At 37.3% G+C, this 20,213-nt stretch overlaps 1 protein-coding gene across 1 annotated transcript; it reads left to right on the plus strand.

Moving 5' to 3' along the window:
• Nucleotides 1-1,498: 1,498 nt before the first annotated feature.
• On the plus strand, nt 1,499-18,135 carry LOC100374757 (galactose-3-O-sulfotransferase 2-like). The gene is made up of 5 exons (XM_085492229.1): nt 1,499-1,823; nt 9,809-9,904; nt 12,105-12,232; nt 16,542-16,658; nt 16,781-18,135. Exons 2-5 carry the CDS (start codon nt 9,899-9,901, stop codon nt 17,817-17,819), a joined length of 1,290 nt encoding a protein of 429 aa, XP_085348355.1. The 5' UTR covers nt 1,499-1,823; nt 9,809-9,898; the 3' UTR covers nt 17,820-18,135.
• The last annotated feature ends 2,078 nt before the right edge of the window (nt 18,136-20,213 follow it).

Here is a 20,213-nt window from a genome sequence, read left to right on the forward strand (position 1 = left end):
TTGTTTGTTCGTTTGGTTGTTTGATCATGGAGGTTTTTGGTTTGATGTACATGAAAGGTCGCTATCGGCCGAAACGTACCATAACAAATGAAAAACACAGTATATCGCGGGTACCAGAAAACAAATACTAGTATGCCCTGATTGTTCAAAAATATAAATGCTTACAAAAGGTTGTTAATTACAAATACATTTTCGGTGTTCATTAGCTAAATTACTTGAGTTATTTATCCGTGGTTAACACTACGCTATATGTCGTTATATTTAGAACGAAATAACAAAAAATGAAACTCACTTACAAATCTACGATAAAAACTTTCCTTTAACATTGCTATACTCATTTGTTTTTTATGCAGAAAAATACAGTAAAATTATATTTATTAGAGTTATTGTATATACATTATTCTTAATATAGCCCCCCCCCCCAAGCGAAAGAATTTCATAATGTCGAAAATGATGTTAAAGCGCGGTGGTCGTCGCGCAGCGCGTGTTCGAATTTCATGTAAATAAACAATGTATTTTACACGAGTTGTATACGTCGCTATGAGTCTCCTACCGAACAGGACGCGGCGCGACGACTGCCGCCCTTAAACTTTCTATTTCTCGTCACTTGGCAATCGCTATTGTCTACCCTGTTCAATATAATACGTGGAATGCTTATTATTATCGACTCTCAGATGCAAATGTTGGTCGTGATTCAGTCTTGCATTTGACATAAATCCACTGACGTCATCAGGATATTTTTAGATAGCGGAAATCAATATGACAAAACAATACGTACCGGAATAATAGATGACGGATTCATTATTTCGAATGTTTTGCCATGCATCCGTGATTAAATAGCGGCTGTTATGTGTGTGTTATTTGTATTGCAAGTTTATTCGCTCTACATCGACACAGTGTCTTCATACAGCGTACAAGTCACACACTATGGCATGCCTACTACATGTAAATATACAAGAGAAGGAAAACTGAAAACAATATAGTCAGCTATCTCAAGATAAGGTCATGTACATGCATTAGTAAACCAAACATTCACCAACACAAATATGGAAAACATTTTTTTTTCTTGTGTATATTTTTTTAATTTTATTGTCACTTTATTTGTTTGTCTTTCTTCACATCTGTATTGCATTTTATTCAAAATCCTAATAGGGATACGAACGCAATAAAGATAACTATTATTATCATATTTAGAAAAAATCTGGAACTACAGCAAGAATCACGGAAACTAAAATTCAATCACACAACACGACGAGGTAACTACTGACGAAACATAACCTAAAACTATTTAGATAATGGGCGAACAATACGGTGACTGATAAATATTTGTCAAGATTTCACCCTGGCTTTCATAAATAAAATGAATCAAGGGGGTATTGACAGATCAGACTCGCACACAAATACACATTAACATAGACTCATCGGGACAATGCATATCGAGTAATTTATTTAAAACGGAACTGATGACTAATACGTGGTCGGGAATCCTGGGAAGTACCGAGAATGAAAACATGATGTACTCGACGACTTGTATGGCGTCTAGAGACTATGATATAAGGGATGATGCAGCGACAAGCACCGGCTATTATAAACGACGTTTGTAGTCGAGCATTCGTATTCGCCAAAAAACGACAACGTTTACCTGTATACGAAATCACTAATAACATGGCTCCAACATATGTAGGCACATATCCTAGCACGGGAAAGTGATGGAAGCGGAAAATGAATATTCATAGTACTCTGCGAAGATTGACCGGGATCGAGGGAAGAGAACGAGACAGGACTCGTCTTTGTCAGCGCAACGCGCAACACAAATCCGTTACGTGAGTTTAAGAGCCACCGTTGATATCCATGATTAATATGAGTTGTTGACTGCAGATTATTGGACAAACGTTCTCATGTGACGTTAAATTCCAGCTATTGATCATTAACAAGTTACTACTACAATGCATTACTCGCAAATCTAGCGGTTGCGGGGGAAGCTGGCCGTTCATCCTCCCCCTCTCCCCTATTCTACACACATAGTCATATATTTTGTTTTAATTTCACCAACTCAGTCAGGGCCACGTATCGCATACATTTTAATTGATACTACCATCTCTACTGATCTTCACGGTGTCACCATCTTCTCTGTCGTGTACTGCCACAAATAATAATTTAATTCGATATCCTAATAAAAAATACACGTATTGTTATGTGTTACTCACGGCGCTTTTATTCGGCTGAACATTCCTAATTTATATCACACTGAACAACGACATCGTTAGATGACCAGACCCTTGGAAACAGCTTTGACGAAAATTTTGTTATTTTACGTTGCGACAATTATCAGACAGTACCAGGTGTTGGGGGTGTCATGTATATATATGCAGTCGTCTCACGTCAGTGACCTTGAACCCGGTTCTGAAGTGCTGTGGGCCCACAGTGTTATTATATTTACATGCATATTTTGTTATTTTACTTTGCGACACATTAGGAGACCATGGAGGTACTTTTCTACCTCCATAATCAAACGAATAGTACCAGCTGTTGCGGGTGCCATGTACTGTAAAATGGTTAATTATTCACTGGGTTTTAATTTTGCTCATTTCGCTGACTGGAAAATGCGCTAAATTAACTTGAAAACCCACTGAATATGCCTGAAATGCTATTTCAGTGAAATTTAAAATGAATATATTTACGTACATTCATATACATGTTGACGAATTCGAATCTTTGACTGTCTGGTATTAAACCAGGTATGGTACGCCTACCTATAACGTGAACATCTATATATGAACGAACGATATCGTATGATTTAATTCCTTACACAATATACTAAAGGGATTCCCATTTGAAAACTGGACGGGGGGGGGGGAATTTAGTAGAAAATGCTGCCACAGTCGTTGAAGAGACAAAAATTCAATTGTCAATCTAATGTGATTGAAGAAAATCGTGTAAAAAAAAGAAGATCTTAAATTGAAAATCCCTATACTGTAAATACTTTATTTCCGCTTTGAATTTAATTTCGCTATTTTCGCTGAAGGAATTATTCAGTGGAAACAAAATCCAGCGAATATACCTTTTTCTCCTAAATTTCACATGCAACTCACCAAAAATCAGTAAAAATAAATTCTATACGAAACGTCAAAAATGCCCTTTCAGTGAAAATTTAAGTATTTTACAGTCCATCAGTCTCATACAGAACCACCCCTTATCTATTCTAACAACAGGAGGCAGCTGTCAAATCTGCGACGGTGAGTTGGAGTTGTCGTGTTTGCGTACTTCAGTCGACACTACTATTCATGCATTCGGGAATAACTGAAAGTCAGACTTCAGAAAGGCCAACTTGGTCAGTTGTGACGTAACATTCTTCATTCGCATGTTAATAGTTGCGTTCACGCACAGCTCCTTAGCACGGGCTAAGAGGTCAAATTCCTTAGCCCGTGCTAAAACAAAACGTGCGTGAACGCTTAGCACGGGCTAAGGAATGCTAAGTACGGGTTAAATCTGATCCGAATTTAAGACGCAGTCTAGACCTTAGCACGGGCTAACGAAGTATGCGCGAACGCTTAGCACAGGGCTAAGCGCACTCTGTGGCGACCTTTGGGTGTGAAAATTGTCCCATGTTCGTATAACGACAATATTCCACCAGTCATTACTCCGCGCTCGCTTCCACACTAATCGGGTCACTGTAGTAGAGCGTACAGCAGCCAGCTCCAATCGTAGACAAAATAAATTTGGTTCGCTGTCTACGACATGCATTAATACACGGTTACTAAAAATGATTTAGTAACCGTGATTAATAAAACTCTGTATTCTGTTACGACCGTTGTATACTGTTTATGTGCATCCAAATAAGTTGGGTCCGTCTTCTCTCGCGTTCCTGTGCACGTCGCTTCAAAATTAGAAGGAAGCATGTCAGCAGCAGAAATAGAACCTCGCGCGTGTTATCCATTTTTCGTTCGTGAATAGCGGCTTACCAAAGGTCACCGACTAATGGCACCCCTTAGCCCATGCTAACGACTGGCCCTCCCTGTGCGTGGACGCAATTGGGTCTAGCCGAAATGCAAATATGCTAGATAAGCCTAATTCAGCTTAAATATTAGCCCGTACTTCGTGTAACGTGTTGTTTGCTGTGTCCTGTTTAATGACCAACTTGAAAGGTACGTAAATAAAACACTCCTGAAATTAAAAGTCTAAAATTGATAGACTAGTACATTATATAACATTATTTTAAGACAGTTACGCAAAGACCGTGGTTGTCGTAAAGCGTGTGTTCGAATTCCGTGCAAACAATGCATCACACCATGCTTAAAGCCGATGGAAGGACAGCATACTCGTGATCCGTGACATCCGTGGCGTCGTGCATACGGTTTATTGTCACCGTGACGTGACCTCTTGAAATTGACCTATACAATGTAGCCATAATGGAGTTATAAATAATCAGGGTCATGAGATAAGTACAACAAGTATTGTAGCAAATTGGAAGAAAATACATTTTACCGTTTCCTGGTTTACAATCAAAGGGTACACAGATCCAATGGTAGTATCATGGAACTATAAACCCCCGGTAGTATGTAAATTATAGATGAACGAGGCGAGTGAGCTCTGCCCAGAAACTGAGCTAACACATTTTTAACAATTTTACTAAATGATGCTCTTATAAATCAATTACGGAATCCTTGCACAGGGACATATTTGTTGTCTTTAACAGATTAATTTTAGCTCAAACATATAACAAATCGTGTGTTTAGTCATGGAACTATTACCCCAGACCATTCGTCCCGGTGTTATCGCTATCGCCACACGAGACTCCAGCTTGTCTCCTATACAATTTTCCTTCCGCCCACTTAATTTTAATATTCATATGACCTTTGCACTGACATCGATAGCCAATCGCATTCGACCGCGGACGTCACTCTAAATAAACAACTGAATAAATTAATATACCATATTTGGAAGATAGCGGGTAAATTCAACGTTGTTGGTGTGTTCCTTGGGTTCCGAAGTCGCACGAAACGAGTTCATGTTCCGTTATCTTTTGCAAGTAAAACAGGTCGATATGTATTAAACATGGCATTTGTTTTCTTGTTTTAACCCCCTTATTACGCAAGCTTCCGTCGAAGTGGTGTTTTTTTTCGACGATTTGTGGCATGTTGCAAAACGAACGAAACATTGCGGCATTCTTAGCGGTGGATAAGGGATCGACTATGTCGTCACATTTATGTCTCGTTTGAAAGAGAATAAACAACCGCTCAGAAAAATATGTTGCTAATATTTAAGTGCGGTGCCTTGAAATCGCCTGCCCGACGTCCAAATTTCAAAAGGATGTTCGATTTGCAATGACGACCGTTCATATGTACTAGGCGACGTTACTAATTACTACTAGGGTCGGTGTTTGCATTAAGAATTATAGAACAAAAGATCAGCAAAGCAGTGCTTTTGTCGGCGATTTTGTCAAAGGGAATATTGATAAAATGTTGCAAAACAGAATCGCGAGTTGGGTGAAAAATTGCGCCGGCGGCATTCTCAGCGATGGCGACACCCGAGAAACACCGTGTCACGGTGCATTCGTGCATCAGTACACCAAAGAAATACATACATATTGTTGCGGACGACTATTGTAGACTGTGTTCGTGTAGTCTTCGAGTTTGTGGACAGTTAAAGTCGTGTGTGAATTTATTCAAGCCAGGAAAAGCAGGAGGGATAACTTATGGAAATCGTCTTTCCAATTTGATCCAGTGCGACGTTGTGAAAGGAGCGACTCTGTCGTCTCATCTATGTCTAGTTTGTAAGAGAAAGATTGATAGCGCAGAAAAATCCGCCAATAATGTAAAACAGTGGCGTGAAATTGTCAGTCATTCTAATATCTCCCAACCTGTGAACGAAAGGGTTAAGCGTGCTGCCTTGAAATCGCCTGCCCGACCACTCCGATCCGATGAACTAATCAAAACTAAAATGGCGCGTGTCACGTGACTTTGTTTACTAAAGATAGCGTGGGCGTTTGATTGACACTCAACTCATTAGTATTCCACCAATCACAGCTACATCTACTTTCTGGATGTGCGCAGTCAAATTGTATAGGAGACAAGCTGGAGTCTCGTGTGGCGATAGCGATAACACCGGGACGAATGGTCTGGGGTATGGAACTATAGTTTAAGGTAGCGAGACTATTATTTGCATACTTGTTTTCATCTTCTAATTGTGACTAAATGACTACAAATAGACCCGGGAAAGTATATATTTTTAGAATCGCCAGACTTCAAGCTTTTCACAAGTGTATTTTGCATGCCCGTATCTGCATTCTACGACGCGTTACTCAATCAAAGGTGAAAAATTACTTTTTCTGTTAAAAAAATAATTACGCATTTACGCTGGCGATAAGAAGTATTTTTTTCACTTTTCCTAGTTGTTCAATAGTCTAGTAAATTGAATGTGTCTGGTCAGTTTTATTCAAGCAACGCGTTTTAAAAAATAGTGTGCTGAATTTCAATTACTGTTTTAGTCACATTGCCCCCAACTCAAACCACAACTCGTTGGTAAATAATCGATGAAATAGTTTGTCTGGACACATTCAAGTTCCTCTCATTGTCACCTTAAAGCTGTGAAAATTTGGTGTTAATCCGACGACAATAAGTATACGTTATTTTTTGTTAAAGACCTTGTATTTTGAAAAACATAAACTCCTAGAAAACGTCCATGAAGTAACAGCAAAGATTTTCAAGCTTGTTTATCGGCACAATCAATTTGTTTTCCCATCAAGGTCTATTTTACCATGTGTAAGGGCATCCAAATGTGTAAGGCTATTAGAAACCAAAAAATAAAGGAATGGGATAGCTATAATTGGATAAATTCGGCATATGAAAACACCAAAATCAATGATTTTTTTTCAGTGGCTGTGTGACCTTGTGTCTGACACATTCATATGCAAATGACTAATCTGTGAAACAAACAGGGGCGGAGACAAACCACTCGAATGTTTGGAAACACTCATTGTGTGTCAGATAGCTACTGATAACACATCCTAACATTGCTTTGTCTTGAGTTTATCTTTGAAATTTATAGGCACACAGATTAAACCTGTGTTGTTGATTTTGGAAAACACTACTGAGGCTGCCTTGCTTCCCTTCAGAAAATATGCATTTTAACCAACTTACATGACATTCTATGTTATGTTGACTTTATCATATGAAAGTTTATAGTGCATTTCATCAATTAATAAATAAATGTGAAAATCGTAATTTTCAACACAAATAATAGTCTCGCTACCTTAATAGAGAAAATACATTTCAGACGCGAAATATTCGATTTTGAAAATTGGAAACGTAATAAACATTCTTGATGTAATACAAAGTAATAAACGTACTCTGATCTATACCCAAGCTCGTATGCAGATGCATCATGGTTAGGTAAAATAAAAAAAAAAAATGTAATCACTCAAGCTACTCATGCGTGGTCGTACTTGTGCGGGTGACGCTGCTAATTCGCTGGTAGGTGGAGCATTGTTTGTCATGCAAAGAAGCAGGAGACAAATGCTCGATTGTGCCGTGTAAACATCCAAGAGCGAGATGGATGAGACTGTTACCTCAAACAACCGTGTTTCCCTCCCCACAATTGTAGTTGCCAATACCTGACGTCGTTCTACAACGACGTTCACTCACGGCTTTTGTGTATTTACGCTGTTTACCCAGTGTCTATTACTACTACATGTAGGAGCACGTTGCAGCGTTCACTCCGGCGAGTAAAACTACGAATAGGAGGGGATAATCTCACCGGCATCTATGCGAACAGGTACGGTTTGAACAGCTAGTACGACAATTTAACCATCTATTGTGGCATTATTTGTGTTGAACACAACGTGTTTAGTCACCACACGTATTTGCTTTCTGGTCGATATTTAATCTTCACGCCGTAACAATTCCATTGCTATTCCAGTAACTGTTACCCAAGGCCAACACTGAGCTGACGCGAAAACGAATGTAAGTTGCAAAGCCTTGCGGTTCGCATTATTTGTAGACCCATACAAGTGAACATAATTGCCACTAAAGCATGTTTACTTCATGCACAGTCCCTCTGTTAAAGGTAAATACTCCACCTGCCGCTATAATGGACTATACCTAAAACTATATGGAGCAGGTCACTTACATCAACGTCAGTTCTATTCCCAATGAAAACTAATTAATATATACGGGAAACGCTTTATGGTAAAAAAGAGGACGAAGGCTTTTGATGTTGTCATCGTACGATCTTGTCAGTGTGAACATCGCAGTTGTACCAGTGATGATCACTACGACGACAACAACAATATGAATCAAAATTCTTGTGAATGAGGAATGTACTTTGTTAGCATAATAATCAAATTTAAAATACAAAGAGGAAATTACAAGCTGTTCATATTTCCTCCTACAATTTAATATTCCATCAGCCTGCCTTCGAAGAATTTCCCATAATTTATCACCCTACCTACACGCGCGAAATCCCCGCGACATTATAAAGAAGTACGTGCTACCTTTTTACATTTTTTTAATCAATGTATTTCTAGTACCAAATTAATAACATGGAATATGTTTATGATAATAGTGTAGTCTATCTAAAACTCATTTGCTGCCTGGGTGTTGTTTGCATGTGTGCACTTCTATGAATAGTTTCGTCGAATGCATCTGCCCGCATCCAATGGCGCATATTAACTCTACCGTGACGGTCGGTTAATAACTTGAGCTTATCACATTTACATTACAATGTCGAATGTAGTAATGTATAGTACCCGAATGGCGATTCCAGCGTCAAGGTTAACGTAGTAAACGATTTCATGGGGTTTTATGATAATATGTGTCTCAGGTGTGTTTTCGTCTTGATGGGATGTTCCAATTGGCTTTCTTCGTTACCGTTGCCGCTCGATGTAATTTAAAATGTTTTCATTAAAAATGGAATTCGATTTACCCAAATGTGGCTCGTTCAACGATTTACCAAATGTGGCTCGTTCAATGATTTACCAAATGTGACTTGTTCAATGATTTACCTAATGTGACTCGTTCAATGATATACCAAATGAGACTCGTTCGTTGATTTACTAATTGTGTCTCGTTCACTGATTTACCAAATGTGACTCGTTCAATGATTTACCCAATGTGGTTCGTTCAATGATTTACCCAATGTGGCTCGTTCAATGATTTACCCAATGTGGTTCGTTCAATGATTTACCCAATGTGGCTCGTTCAATGATTTTCCCAATGTGACTCGTTCAATGATTTACCCAATGTGACTCGTTCAATGATTTACCTAATGTGACTCGTTCAATGATTTTCCCAATGTGACTCGTTCAATGATTTACCCAATGTGACTCGTTCAATGATTTACCAAATGTGACTCGTTCAATGATTTACCAAATGAAGACTCGTTCGTTGATTTACTAATTGTGTCTCGTTCAATGATGTATGACTCTGTTAAGGCTGAAGGTTATCTTGATATATACCCTACATGCCTGTGTCCTCTAAACGTTGCCATAATTGTTTAATTGACGACCATGGTTACCAGACGTATTTAAATTAAGGCCGGGTCACTCCACGTTAATCAGTGAAATGCCACGATTCTGATGACTTAGTACTAGAGAAACTAATATATCAAATACCGAATAATAATAAAAGATAATGTGTGTTCGGCCTGTTAATGTGTAGCATTATGCATATACACTTATGAAATAAATTACTACTATGTCATACTGAAATTGCTATGGCAAGTCGGCGAGTTACTGCGCCCTCGGTGATGAACTCAGAAGAAAAAATCACAAACAGATCGTTGACGAATCCTTAATATGTTTCTGTTTCAGGGAAAACGTTGATGCATCTAGTATCTATTCCCAATTGCGATCAATGTTACCCATATATAGTGTGTCATTCGGCGATCGTGCTACGTCACCATGAAGGTAATATAGGTTTTAATTGATATATCACCACAGTCTTCACACCACGTGTTCAATGTGGGTCCCAGGTGACGAATACAACGCATACTAGTAACTGTTTGTAGTACTTTGGATGCACTTCACACGACGTGAATTAAACGCCACATCTCGGTGGTTTCAGTTCACGATGATATCAGCTTTCCTGCTAGCAAGTGATAGAGAATACATTACACGAGCCATTTGTATTAAGTGATACTGTAAAAGGATTAATTATTCATTAGGTTTTAATTTTGCTTATTTCGCTGACTGAAAAATGCGCTGAATTAAAACCCAGTGAATATGTAAAATTTAGCTTAGAACACATTATTTTAATGATAAAACCATGAATTTAAAACCCATTGAATATGCCTGAAATGCTAAATCAGTGAAATTTAAACCCAATGAAAAGTAGTTATTCAAGTTTACAGTAGATGATTCACACCAAGCGTGTTTTGATATATGTATGGCTATAGAAAGGAATAACAATGCATTTAACTAAAATTTTCCTATTAACTCATCTACAATATTAATCCGACATTTAGACTTCTGTACCTAGTGAAACATTGAGTAGTATTAAATTAAATAACCAGAATCCCCCCCGCTCCATACAGTCTGCAAATTGCACGACAATGCAGTCTTAATGTATCAGTTAGAATATTTGAATTGACCAGTAAATTAATTTTTAATGTATATATAATTAGCTACGTTGCCATGACAAGTTCTTAATATAGAATACTATTCAATAGTAAACGGTAAGGTCATTTTCTACATTGTTATATATATATGTGACATCTGCAACGAAGTAGAAAATAAAATAAAAATATGGGATCATCGTACTTGGTTCAGAGAAATTTATGTACAAACATGTACAGAATAGACTGAAGATAGTGTCGGAATGTGATTTTGTACGGCAAGAATATACCTCACTATTAACAATCGTCTTTTGGTAAGATATTGCAACAAAAAATATAATAATAGTGGCTTACAATTTAATTTGTTCATGTCTAGAAGTATTTTTTAACGGATTCAAGTGCTAATTTATAAATATTATTTTACAGTTATTATCGTGCAACAAATTGATAGTAATTAAAAAAATCCTCATATTGCCCGCTATTGTTAATATAAGCTGATTCAACACGCTTGGAAAACATGGTAATAACTAGACTGTCGACAGTCCTCGGGTCTAATTTGATAGTATACAAATGTATATCAGCAAACGACTTCGGGTGTCGACAGTCTAGGCAAAGTTAGCTGACCTATATTATGTCAGAGTTAGCACATAAATGTTCATTGGACACCATTCGGTACTGGTACTGTCAAGTGCGCGCGTTGCTGTTTTATTTTTCATAGAACAACGATAAATAGTTTATTTATAATCAACCTAATTTTTAGTTATTTAATGACGTCATTCACGAAATATATTTAAAAAAATGAGAATTCCTCGTTATTGCGTTTGTGAACAACTCGCATAAACGGACAATGATATCTCATATAATCCGTCACCATTGGATTATATTAAGTCGTAAACACATTATAATCTTCATATAATTGGCTCCGTTGCCAAAACAACGTAATAGCTGCTGTTTGTTTTCACTGTGCCAACATTTAGTCAAAATTGGGTCGGCTATTCATTAAATTCTTTAAAATAGAATATGGAGGAATAAATTATTACTTTTAAAATAGTAACAATTATATATACACACACTAGCAAAACGCGGGATTCGTTCTCACAACCACGACAAAGCGCCTGTCTGTTATGAGATTGACAGCCTGGATTGCTAGATAACGATAGTTATTGGGTCAAGAGTACGAGTCTCAAGATACCGGCAAATTATCTAAAATTTACGATATAGGTTTTGCGATGGGTGTCTTTTGTCATCAGTAGAACTCGCGAAAATATTTATTTGCAGAACTTGAACGTGACCCAGAAAATAGAAATCCCCCAAAATAGTGGGTGGTCGTGTCCGGTAGTAAAACAATATGTTTATAACAGATACACATAAAATAGTAATTTCCCATTGTACATAATGAAGTTATATTTATATTACTTACTTCCGAAGTTAATGAAATTATATGAAGCGTTTAAAGATGCGTATATTCAGGTATGCAACTGTTATATTTAGTTTTGTTTTGTATATTTGTAACACAACAATATTGTGATCGTTTTTTTTGTTTCAATCAACAGATAGGATTTGTATTACTCTTCGTCCTAATAGCAGGATGTGTGTTGTTCATAACCTACAGCCTTATAGAAGACAGGTTGTCAACAATAAAACTGATGCCGATCGTCCCTTTCTCTGGTGGCACCATGAGGTAGGCTTAATCCGCGTGCGAGGGAGTCAGTGGTTGTCTACTACGTTGATTTTTTTGTAAACAATGAATTTACAAAATAAATTTGTAGTGTCGAACACAATATTTTAAGCGATGCTAAATGGAAAATATATATTATTTAATATTGTCGTCTGACATGGCGATAATCGAATCGGATTATAATGATATATTTATTAACTCAAATTGTCTATTATTCGTTCGATGATAGATGGCGTACGTACTAAAATACAGAATATTTCATGTGATTTTATTGCATTGTTTGTCAGTGAACTCATCCAATGTGATCTCGTTCATTTTGATCTTATCCAATATGATCTGGTTTAGTTTGATCTCATTCAGTGTGACCTGGTTCCGTTTGATCTCATCTATTTTGAACTCCTTATGTTTGATCTTATCCAATGTAATCTTCTTCGGTTTGATCTCATCCAATGTGAACTCGTTCAGTTTGATCTCATCCAATGTGAACTCGCGTTCAGTCTCATCTCATCCAATGTGATCTGGTTCAGTTTGATCTCATCCATTGTGATATCGTTCAGTTTGATCTCATCCAATGTGAACTCGTTCAGTTTGATCTCATCCAATGTGATCTGGTTCAGTTTGATCTCATCCATTGTGATATCGTTCAGTTTGATCTCATCTAATGTGATATCGTTCAGTTTGATCTCATCCAATGAGATCTCGTTCAGTCTGATCTCATCCAGTGTTAACTCGTTCAGTTTGATCTCATCAATGTTATCTCGTTCAGTTTGATCTCAACCAATGTGAACTCGTTCAGTTTCATCTCAATCCAATGTTATCTCGTTCAGTTTGATCTCATCCAATGTGAACTCGTTCAGTTTGATCTCATCCAAGGTTATCTCGTTCAGTTTGATCTCATTCAATGTGATCTCGTCCAGTTTGAACTCATTCAATGTGATATTAATCAATTTTATCTTATCCAATGTGGTCTTCTTCAGTTTGATCTCATTCAGTTTGATCTCATCAAATGGGATATCGTTTTGTTTGATCTCATCCAGTGGGATATCTTTCAGTTTTATCTCATCCATTGTGATCGTCTCGTTCAGTTTGATCTCATCCAATGTCATCTCGTTTAGTTTGATCTCATCTAATATTATCTCGTTCAGTTTGATCCCACCCAATGGGATATTGTTTAATTTGATCTCATCCATGTGATCTCGTTCAGTTTTATCTCATCTTATGTAATCTCGTTCAGTTTGATCTCATCCAATGTGAACTCGTTCAGTTTAATCTCATCCAATGTGATCTAGTTCAGTTTGATCTCATCCAATGTAATCTCGTTCAGTTTGATCTCATCCAATGTTATCTTGTTCAGTTTGATCCCATCCAATGTTATTTCGTTCAGTCTGATCTCATCCATTGTGATCTCGTTCAGTTTGATCCCATCCAATGTAATCTCGTTCAGTTTGATCTCATCCAATGTTATCTCGTTCAGGTTGATCTCACCCAATGTGAACTCGTTCAGTTTGATCGTATCCAATGTTATCTCGTTCAGTCTGATCTCATCCATTGTGATCTCGTTCAGTTTGATCCCATCCAATGTGAACTCGTTCAGTTTGATCTCATCCAATGCTATTTCGTTCAGTTTGATCTAATTCAATGTGATCTCGTTCAGTTTGATCTCATCCAATGTGAACTCGTTCAGTTTGATCTCATCCAATGTGATCTCGTTCAGTTTGATCTCATCCAATGTTATCTCGTTAAGTTTGATCTCATCCAATGTTATTTCGTTAAGTTTGATCTCATCCGATGTGATCTCGTTCATTTCGATTTCAACCAATGTGATCTCGTTCAGTTTGATCTCATCGAATGTGATCTCGTTCAATTTGATCTCGACCAATGTGAACTCGTTCAGTCTGATCTCATCCAATGTGATCTGGTTCAGTTTGATCTCATCTAATGTGATAACGTTCAGTTTGATCTCATCCAATGAGATCTCGTTCAGTCTGATCTCATCCATTGTGATCTCATCCAGTGTTAACTCGTTCAGTTTGATCTCATCAATGTTATCTCGTTCAGTTTCATCTCAATCCAATATGATCTGGTTTAGTTTGATCTCATCCAATCTGAACTCGTTCAGTTTGATCTCATCTATTTTGAACTTCTTATGTTTGATCTTATCCAATGTAATCTTCTTCGGTTTGATCTCATCCAATGTGAACTCGTTCAGTTTGATCTCATCTAATGTGAACTCGCGTTCAGTCTGATCTCATCCAATGTGATCTGGTTCAGTTTGATCTCATCCATTGTGATATCGTTCAGTTTGATCTCATCCAATGTGAACTCGTTCAGTTTGATCTCATCCAATGTGATCTGGTTCAGTTTGATCTCATCCATTGTGATATCGTTCAGTTTGATCTCATCTAATATGATCTCGTTCAATTTGATCTCGACCAATGTGAACTCGTTCAGTCTGATCTCATCCAATGTGATCTGGTTCAGTTTGATCTCATCTAATGTGATATCGTTCAGTTTGATCTCATCCAATGAGATCTCGTTCAGTTTGATCTCAACCAATGTGAACTCGTTCAGTTTCATCTCAATCCAATGTTATCTCGTTCAGTTTCATCTCATCCAATGTGAACTCGTTCAGTTCGATCTCATCCAATGTTATCTCGTTCAGTTTCATCTCATTCAATGTGATCTCGTCCAGTTTGAACTCATTCAATGTGATATTGTTCAATTTTATCTTATCCAATGTGGTCTTCTTCAGTTTGATCTCATTCAGTTTGATCTCATCAAATGGGATATCGTTTTGTTTAATCTCATCCAGTGGGATCTCTTTCAGTTTTATCTCATCCATTGTGATCGTCTCGTTCAGTTTGATTTCATCCAATGTGATTTCGTTTAGTTTGATCTCATCTAATATTATCTCGTTCAGTTTGATCTCAACCAATGTGATCTCGTTCAGTTTGATCTCATCCAATGTGATATCGTTCAGTTTGATTCCACCCAATGGGATATTGTTTAATTTGATCTCATCCATGTGATCTCGTTCAGTTTTATCTCATCTTATGTAATCTCGTTCAGTTTGATCTCATCCAATGTGATCTCGTTCAGTTTAATCTCATCCAATGTAATCTCGTTCAGTTTGATCTCATCCAATGTTATCTCGTTCAGTTTGATCTCATCCAATGTGAACTTGTTCCGTTTGATCCCATCCAATGTTATTTCGTTCAGTCTGGTCTCATCGATTGAGATCTCGTTCAGTCTGATCTTATCCATTGTGATCTCGTTCAGTTTGATCTCATCCAATGTGATCTCGTTCAGTTTGATCCCATCCAATGTAATCTCGTTCAGTTTGATCTCATCCAATGTTATCTCGTTCAGTTTGATCTCATCCAATGTGAACTCGTTCAGTTTGATCCCATCCAATGTTATCTCGTTCAGTCTGATCTCATCCATTGTGATCTCGTTCAGTTTGATCTCATCCAATGTGAACTCGTTCAGTTTGATCTCATCCAATGTTATTTCGTTCAGTTTGATCTAATTCAATGTGATCTCGTTCAGTTTGATCTCATCGATTGAGATCTCGTTCAGTCTGATCTTATCCATTGTGATCTCGTTCAGTTTGATCTCATCCAATGTGAACTCGTTCAGTTTGATCTCATCCAATGTTATCTCATTCAGTTTGATCTAATTCAGTGTGATCTCGTTCAGTTTGATCTCATCGATTGAGATCTCGTTCAGTCTGATCTTATCCATTGTGATCTCGTTCAGTTTGATCTCATCCAATGTAAACTTGTTCAGTTTGATCTCATCCAATGTTATCTCGTTCAGTTTGATCTAATTCAATGTGATCTCGTTCAGTTTGATCTCATCCATTGAGATCTCGTTCAGTCTGATCTCATCCATTGTGATCTCGTTCAGTTTGATCTCATTCAGCGTGATCTCGTTTAGTCTGATCTCATCCAATGTGATCTCGTTCAGTTTGATCTCATCCAATGTTATCTCGTTAAGTTTGATCTCATCCAATGTTATTTCGTTAAGTTTGATCTCATCCAATGTGATCTCGTTCATTTCGATTTCAACCAATGTGATCTCGTTCAGTTTGATCTCATCGAATGTGATCTCGTTCATTTCGATTTTAACCAATGTGATCTCGTTCAGTTTGAGCCCATCCAATGTGATCTCGTTCATTTCGATCTCATCCAATGTGATCTCGTCCATTTCGATTTAAACCAATGTGATCTCGTTCAGTATGATCTCATCTAATGTGTGTATAATATCAAAGTCAAATAAATTCACTTTTTTACTTCTTTTTCTATTGTAGACATGTGAATATATTCTTAAATGAAGAATCCATGAACCACAGTTCAATTGAAGGCAGTATGTTCATCCATTCAAATATATCAAGTGGGCCGCCTGTGCAGACTTCAATCATCAATAGGTTAGATAACAAATAATCATTATCAATAAATCGCAAAATTATGTTAGATGAACAACCAATTGTAGCCTGTTGAAAGTAGAATTTGTGTATGATCTTACTGTGTCAATGATTTTATATTACAGATTCCTTGAACCCGATCATGGAGACAATCGTGAAAAACTGAATATAGTTTATATCAAATCGCATAAGACGGGAGGGACTACCGTATCGTCGATACTAAATAGGTTTGGCTACAAGAGAAATCTGTCATTTGCAATGAACTCTAACAAAAATTGGAACGGTCATTTACGAGAGTTGCCCTTGACTAGAGAATCGCCGAAAGATGTTCTTCTGCCATCGTTGGATGGTGGAGACGATTGGATGAATTATCGGTATAATATAATGGACATACACGTACGGTACAACAGGAATGTTATGGATATGTTGATGATGGGTGGAACTAAGTACATTGCTCTGTTACGTGATCCAGTTTATCAACTGGAGTCTGCATTTGACTTCTTTGGCCTTGCTTGGGAAATACGCAGCCTTCGTAAAAAACCCAACGCGTTTCAGCTTTTTATGACAAACCCAGACAAGCACATGAGATGGGCGAGCAAAGCACGCCGCATCGACTTACGTAACAACCAATTTCACATGTTGGGCTTGGAGAACAAGTTTTTCAACGATGTACCGTATATAAAGACACGCGTAGAAGAACTCGACCGGGAATTTGATCTTGTAATGATACTCGAACATTTCGATGAGTCACTCCTTCTGTTGAAGAAACTTATGAATTGGGAATTTGAGGACATTCTGTACATTAAGAAAAATCAACGCCTGGCGCGATCTAACATAAATGAGGACATTTCTAAGAAAGTGCGGAAGTGGAATGCGGCAGACGATATTTTGTATAAGTACTTCGAAGAGAAGTTATTGGCAAGAATTCAGGAGTATGGCGCGTCTTTCAATAGTGATTTGATTGAATTCCAACGTATGAATGAGATTGTATTCGATCGATGTACTGGCGGGGACGCGACTAAACAGCATAACAACAAAATCTTCGAGTACAACACCAAAGAAGATACTGACACATATTGCAACAGTTTCGTATATTCTTTCAAAGACTGGGTAAACATAATTTGGGAAAGTCAGCATCTAGATGATCCTACAGTCGAGTCTTAATGCACCTGTTGCTTCTGCGCACAGCACATGTGAATGTGACAATGAGCAGATATGCCACCTGTCTTTCTCTATATAAATCAACTAAACAATTTGTACATATTTGACTTTTACATAAGTCTATTTGAATCGCACAATTTGTAGCTGTTTGTTCACAAATATGTGCAACAGAAACTATTATCTGTCTCAACTCAGGAATAAATCAAATGTTGGAGTTTCTGCCGGATTTCTGATCCTCTCAATGTACTGTAAAATCATTTATTTTCACTGGCATATAATTTCACCGTAAAATATACTGTCATCGAACTACTGTATAGAATTTAGTCTCATGTTGACTATGTCCCAGACAGTTTACTTACCTGCCTTACTCATTGTCAGTGTCTGACTGGCATATAAAAAATGCGATCAAGAAAACGTCAGAATAGTAAAAAAAAAATGTCAGTTGCCCAAGTGAGCCGCGGAACCACTACAATCTGTCAGCCGTCGCCGCTCACAGCAGCGATATGATTTTACACATAAAAATTAGGAATTGCAAGTAAAGTCACATCACATTGAAATGAACACTAATTACAGCTATCCCGGCCAGCAATCGAATCATCAATCTCTATGAGTGATGTAACTGGTATTTCCATCTAATATCACACTATCCTTAAAATGCTAAATGAAAGTTATTCGTGAGTGTGCGTATTTTCGTATATTGGCATAAATATTTACACAATCCAAAACGCACTGAACGGGAAGACGATCTTGGTTAAAATTGTTTGATTGGCATATTAAAATACTTTATCAGAACGGAACATGTTTTATATTCACCAAAAAAACAACGTTGCTGTGTTTCTAGGCACACAACAAGCTAAAGAAACAAAAGAAACCGTTCGATCCGAACGACCTGCGCCTTTAAAAATCAGGTCTTATTGCTCTTACGTTTTCGAGCGAAAAAACGTCAAACCAAAACGATTCGCTCTATGATTGTTTGATAATATCATTAATTCAGTCCAGCGTTTGGATAGGTTATTTATTACCTATGCCCTGGAATCGACAATTTGCGATGTAAATCACCCCGGCGACGAAATAGGCGATAATAGCCTAGATAATAAGGGGTGAGGGACTAAATGTTTTATATACAGGGTATATAAAAACGTCTTACAATAACTTTACAATAACTGAATGATAATAATAATAATAATTAACGACATAAAATAATTGAAGATTGATAATAATTATAAATAAAACAACATAAATTAACTGAATAGTATTAATAATTAACTCCCCCTTTTCCGATAATTGCCAAATACCTGTCATGATATGTAATCAACAAAGTATGTTAATTATTAATTATTAACAAGAAGTCCTCATTATGCAAATTATGTGACCTTGTTTACTTATAGTTGTTTGGAGTTGAATAAATCAGTTCTTAGTAGTAGTAGCTAGAGACAGTGTCTTTGTCAGTTACTAAGAATGACATGGTGTCAGAAGTGCAGATTGAGCTGAAGAGAAGGAACAAAGGCAGAGTCACCCAAGGTCAAGCTGTAAAAGTACAGAGAACAAAGGAACTCACAACAAGAAACTTTTGAAAAGATCAGAGACGACTGAGAAGTATGTGTTCCTAGAAGTCATTCATTGTAAATTATGGCACAAAATAACCAAAATGGATTTTACCACTGAAGGCAATAAGGCTGGAAGATGGAAATCATGAAGGAAAACAGTAGAGTTGTCTTTAGATGTTAGTATGGCAGACAAAACTGAAGCTGAGTTATTCAGTACATCATAGCCCCTGAAGCTAGGGAAATCTTCGAAACTGAAGATGATGACACAAACACTGTACCAAAAAACATCATTTACAAGTTTGAACAAAATTCGTCTTAAAGAAAAGTTTGTAGTTCTCGCCACAAGTTTAACACTAGAAATCACGGAAGAAATGAATTCATTGATAATGAAGGTATATATTGTGATCAAAGTAAAGAAAAGTTAATGCAGAAACAAAATCCAAACCTAGAGAAAACACTTACCATATGCAGAGCTCATGAAGAGCTAATAAAAAACAGGCATGATCTGGTGAAGAAACCAGAGTACATAGTGTTAGAAGAAGAATTACACAACAACAACAACAACAACAACAACAACAACAACAACAACAACAACAACAATGGCACGAACCAACAACAAAGCCATTATTATTATGTGGAACTGTCCAGCATATGGCAGGAGAGGTCTGAAATGCCGCAACATGAATGAATGCCAAAAGTACTGTAGATCCAACATCAGTATTTATGGATTAAATGAAGAAGAATCAGATACTGAATCCAGCACACTCTATGTTGGAGCCATCAAAGAGAAATGCAACACCGAGGTCGAAGAAGATGAGTTATATGTATCAACTGACATTCATGGCACAGA

This window comes from Saccoglossus kowalevskii, chromosome 1, assembly GCF_978046115.1.
Source record: "Saccoglossus kowalevskii chromosome 1, keSacKowa6.1, whole genome shotgun sequence".
NCBI lineage: Eukaryota > Metazoa > Hemichordata > Enteropneusta > Harrimaniidae > Saccoglossus > Saccoglossus kowalevskii.

What these genes read in the sequence shown, in the direction of transcription:
- LOC100374757 (XM_085492229.1), top strand. An exon ending in TTCTCTGGTGGCACCATGAG is followed by an intron (nt 12,233 to 16,541) that starts GTAGGCTTAATC and finishes TTTCTATTGTAG; the next exon opens with ACATGTGAATATATTCTTAA. An exon ending in CAGACTTCAATCATCAATAG is followed by an intron (nt 16,659 to 16,780) that starts GTTAGATAACAA and finishes TTTATATTACAG; the next exon opens with ATTCCTTGAACCCGATCATG.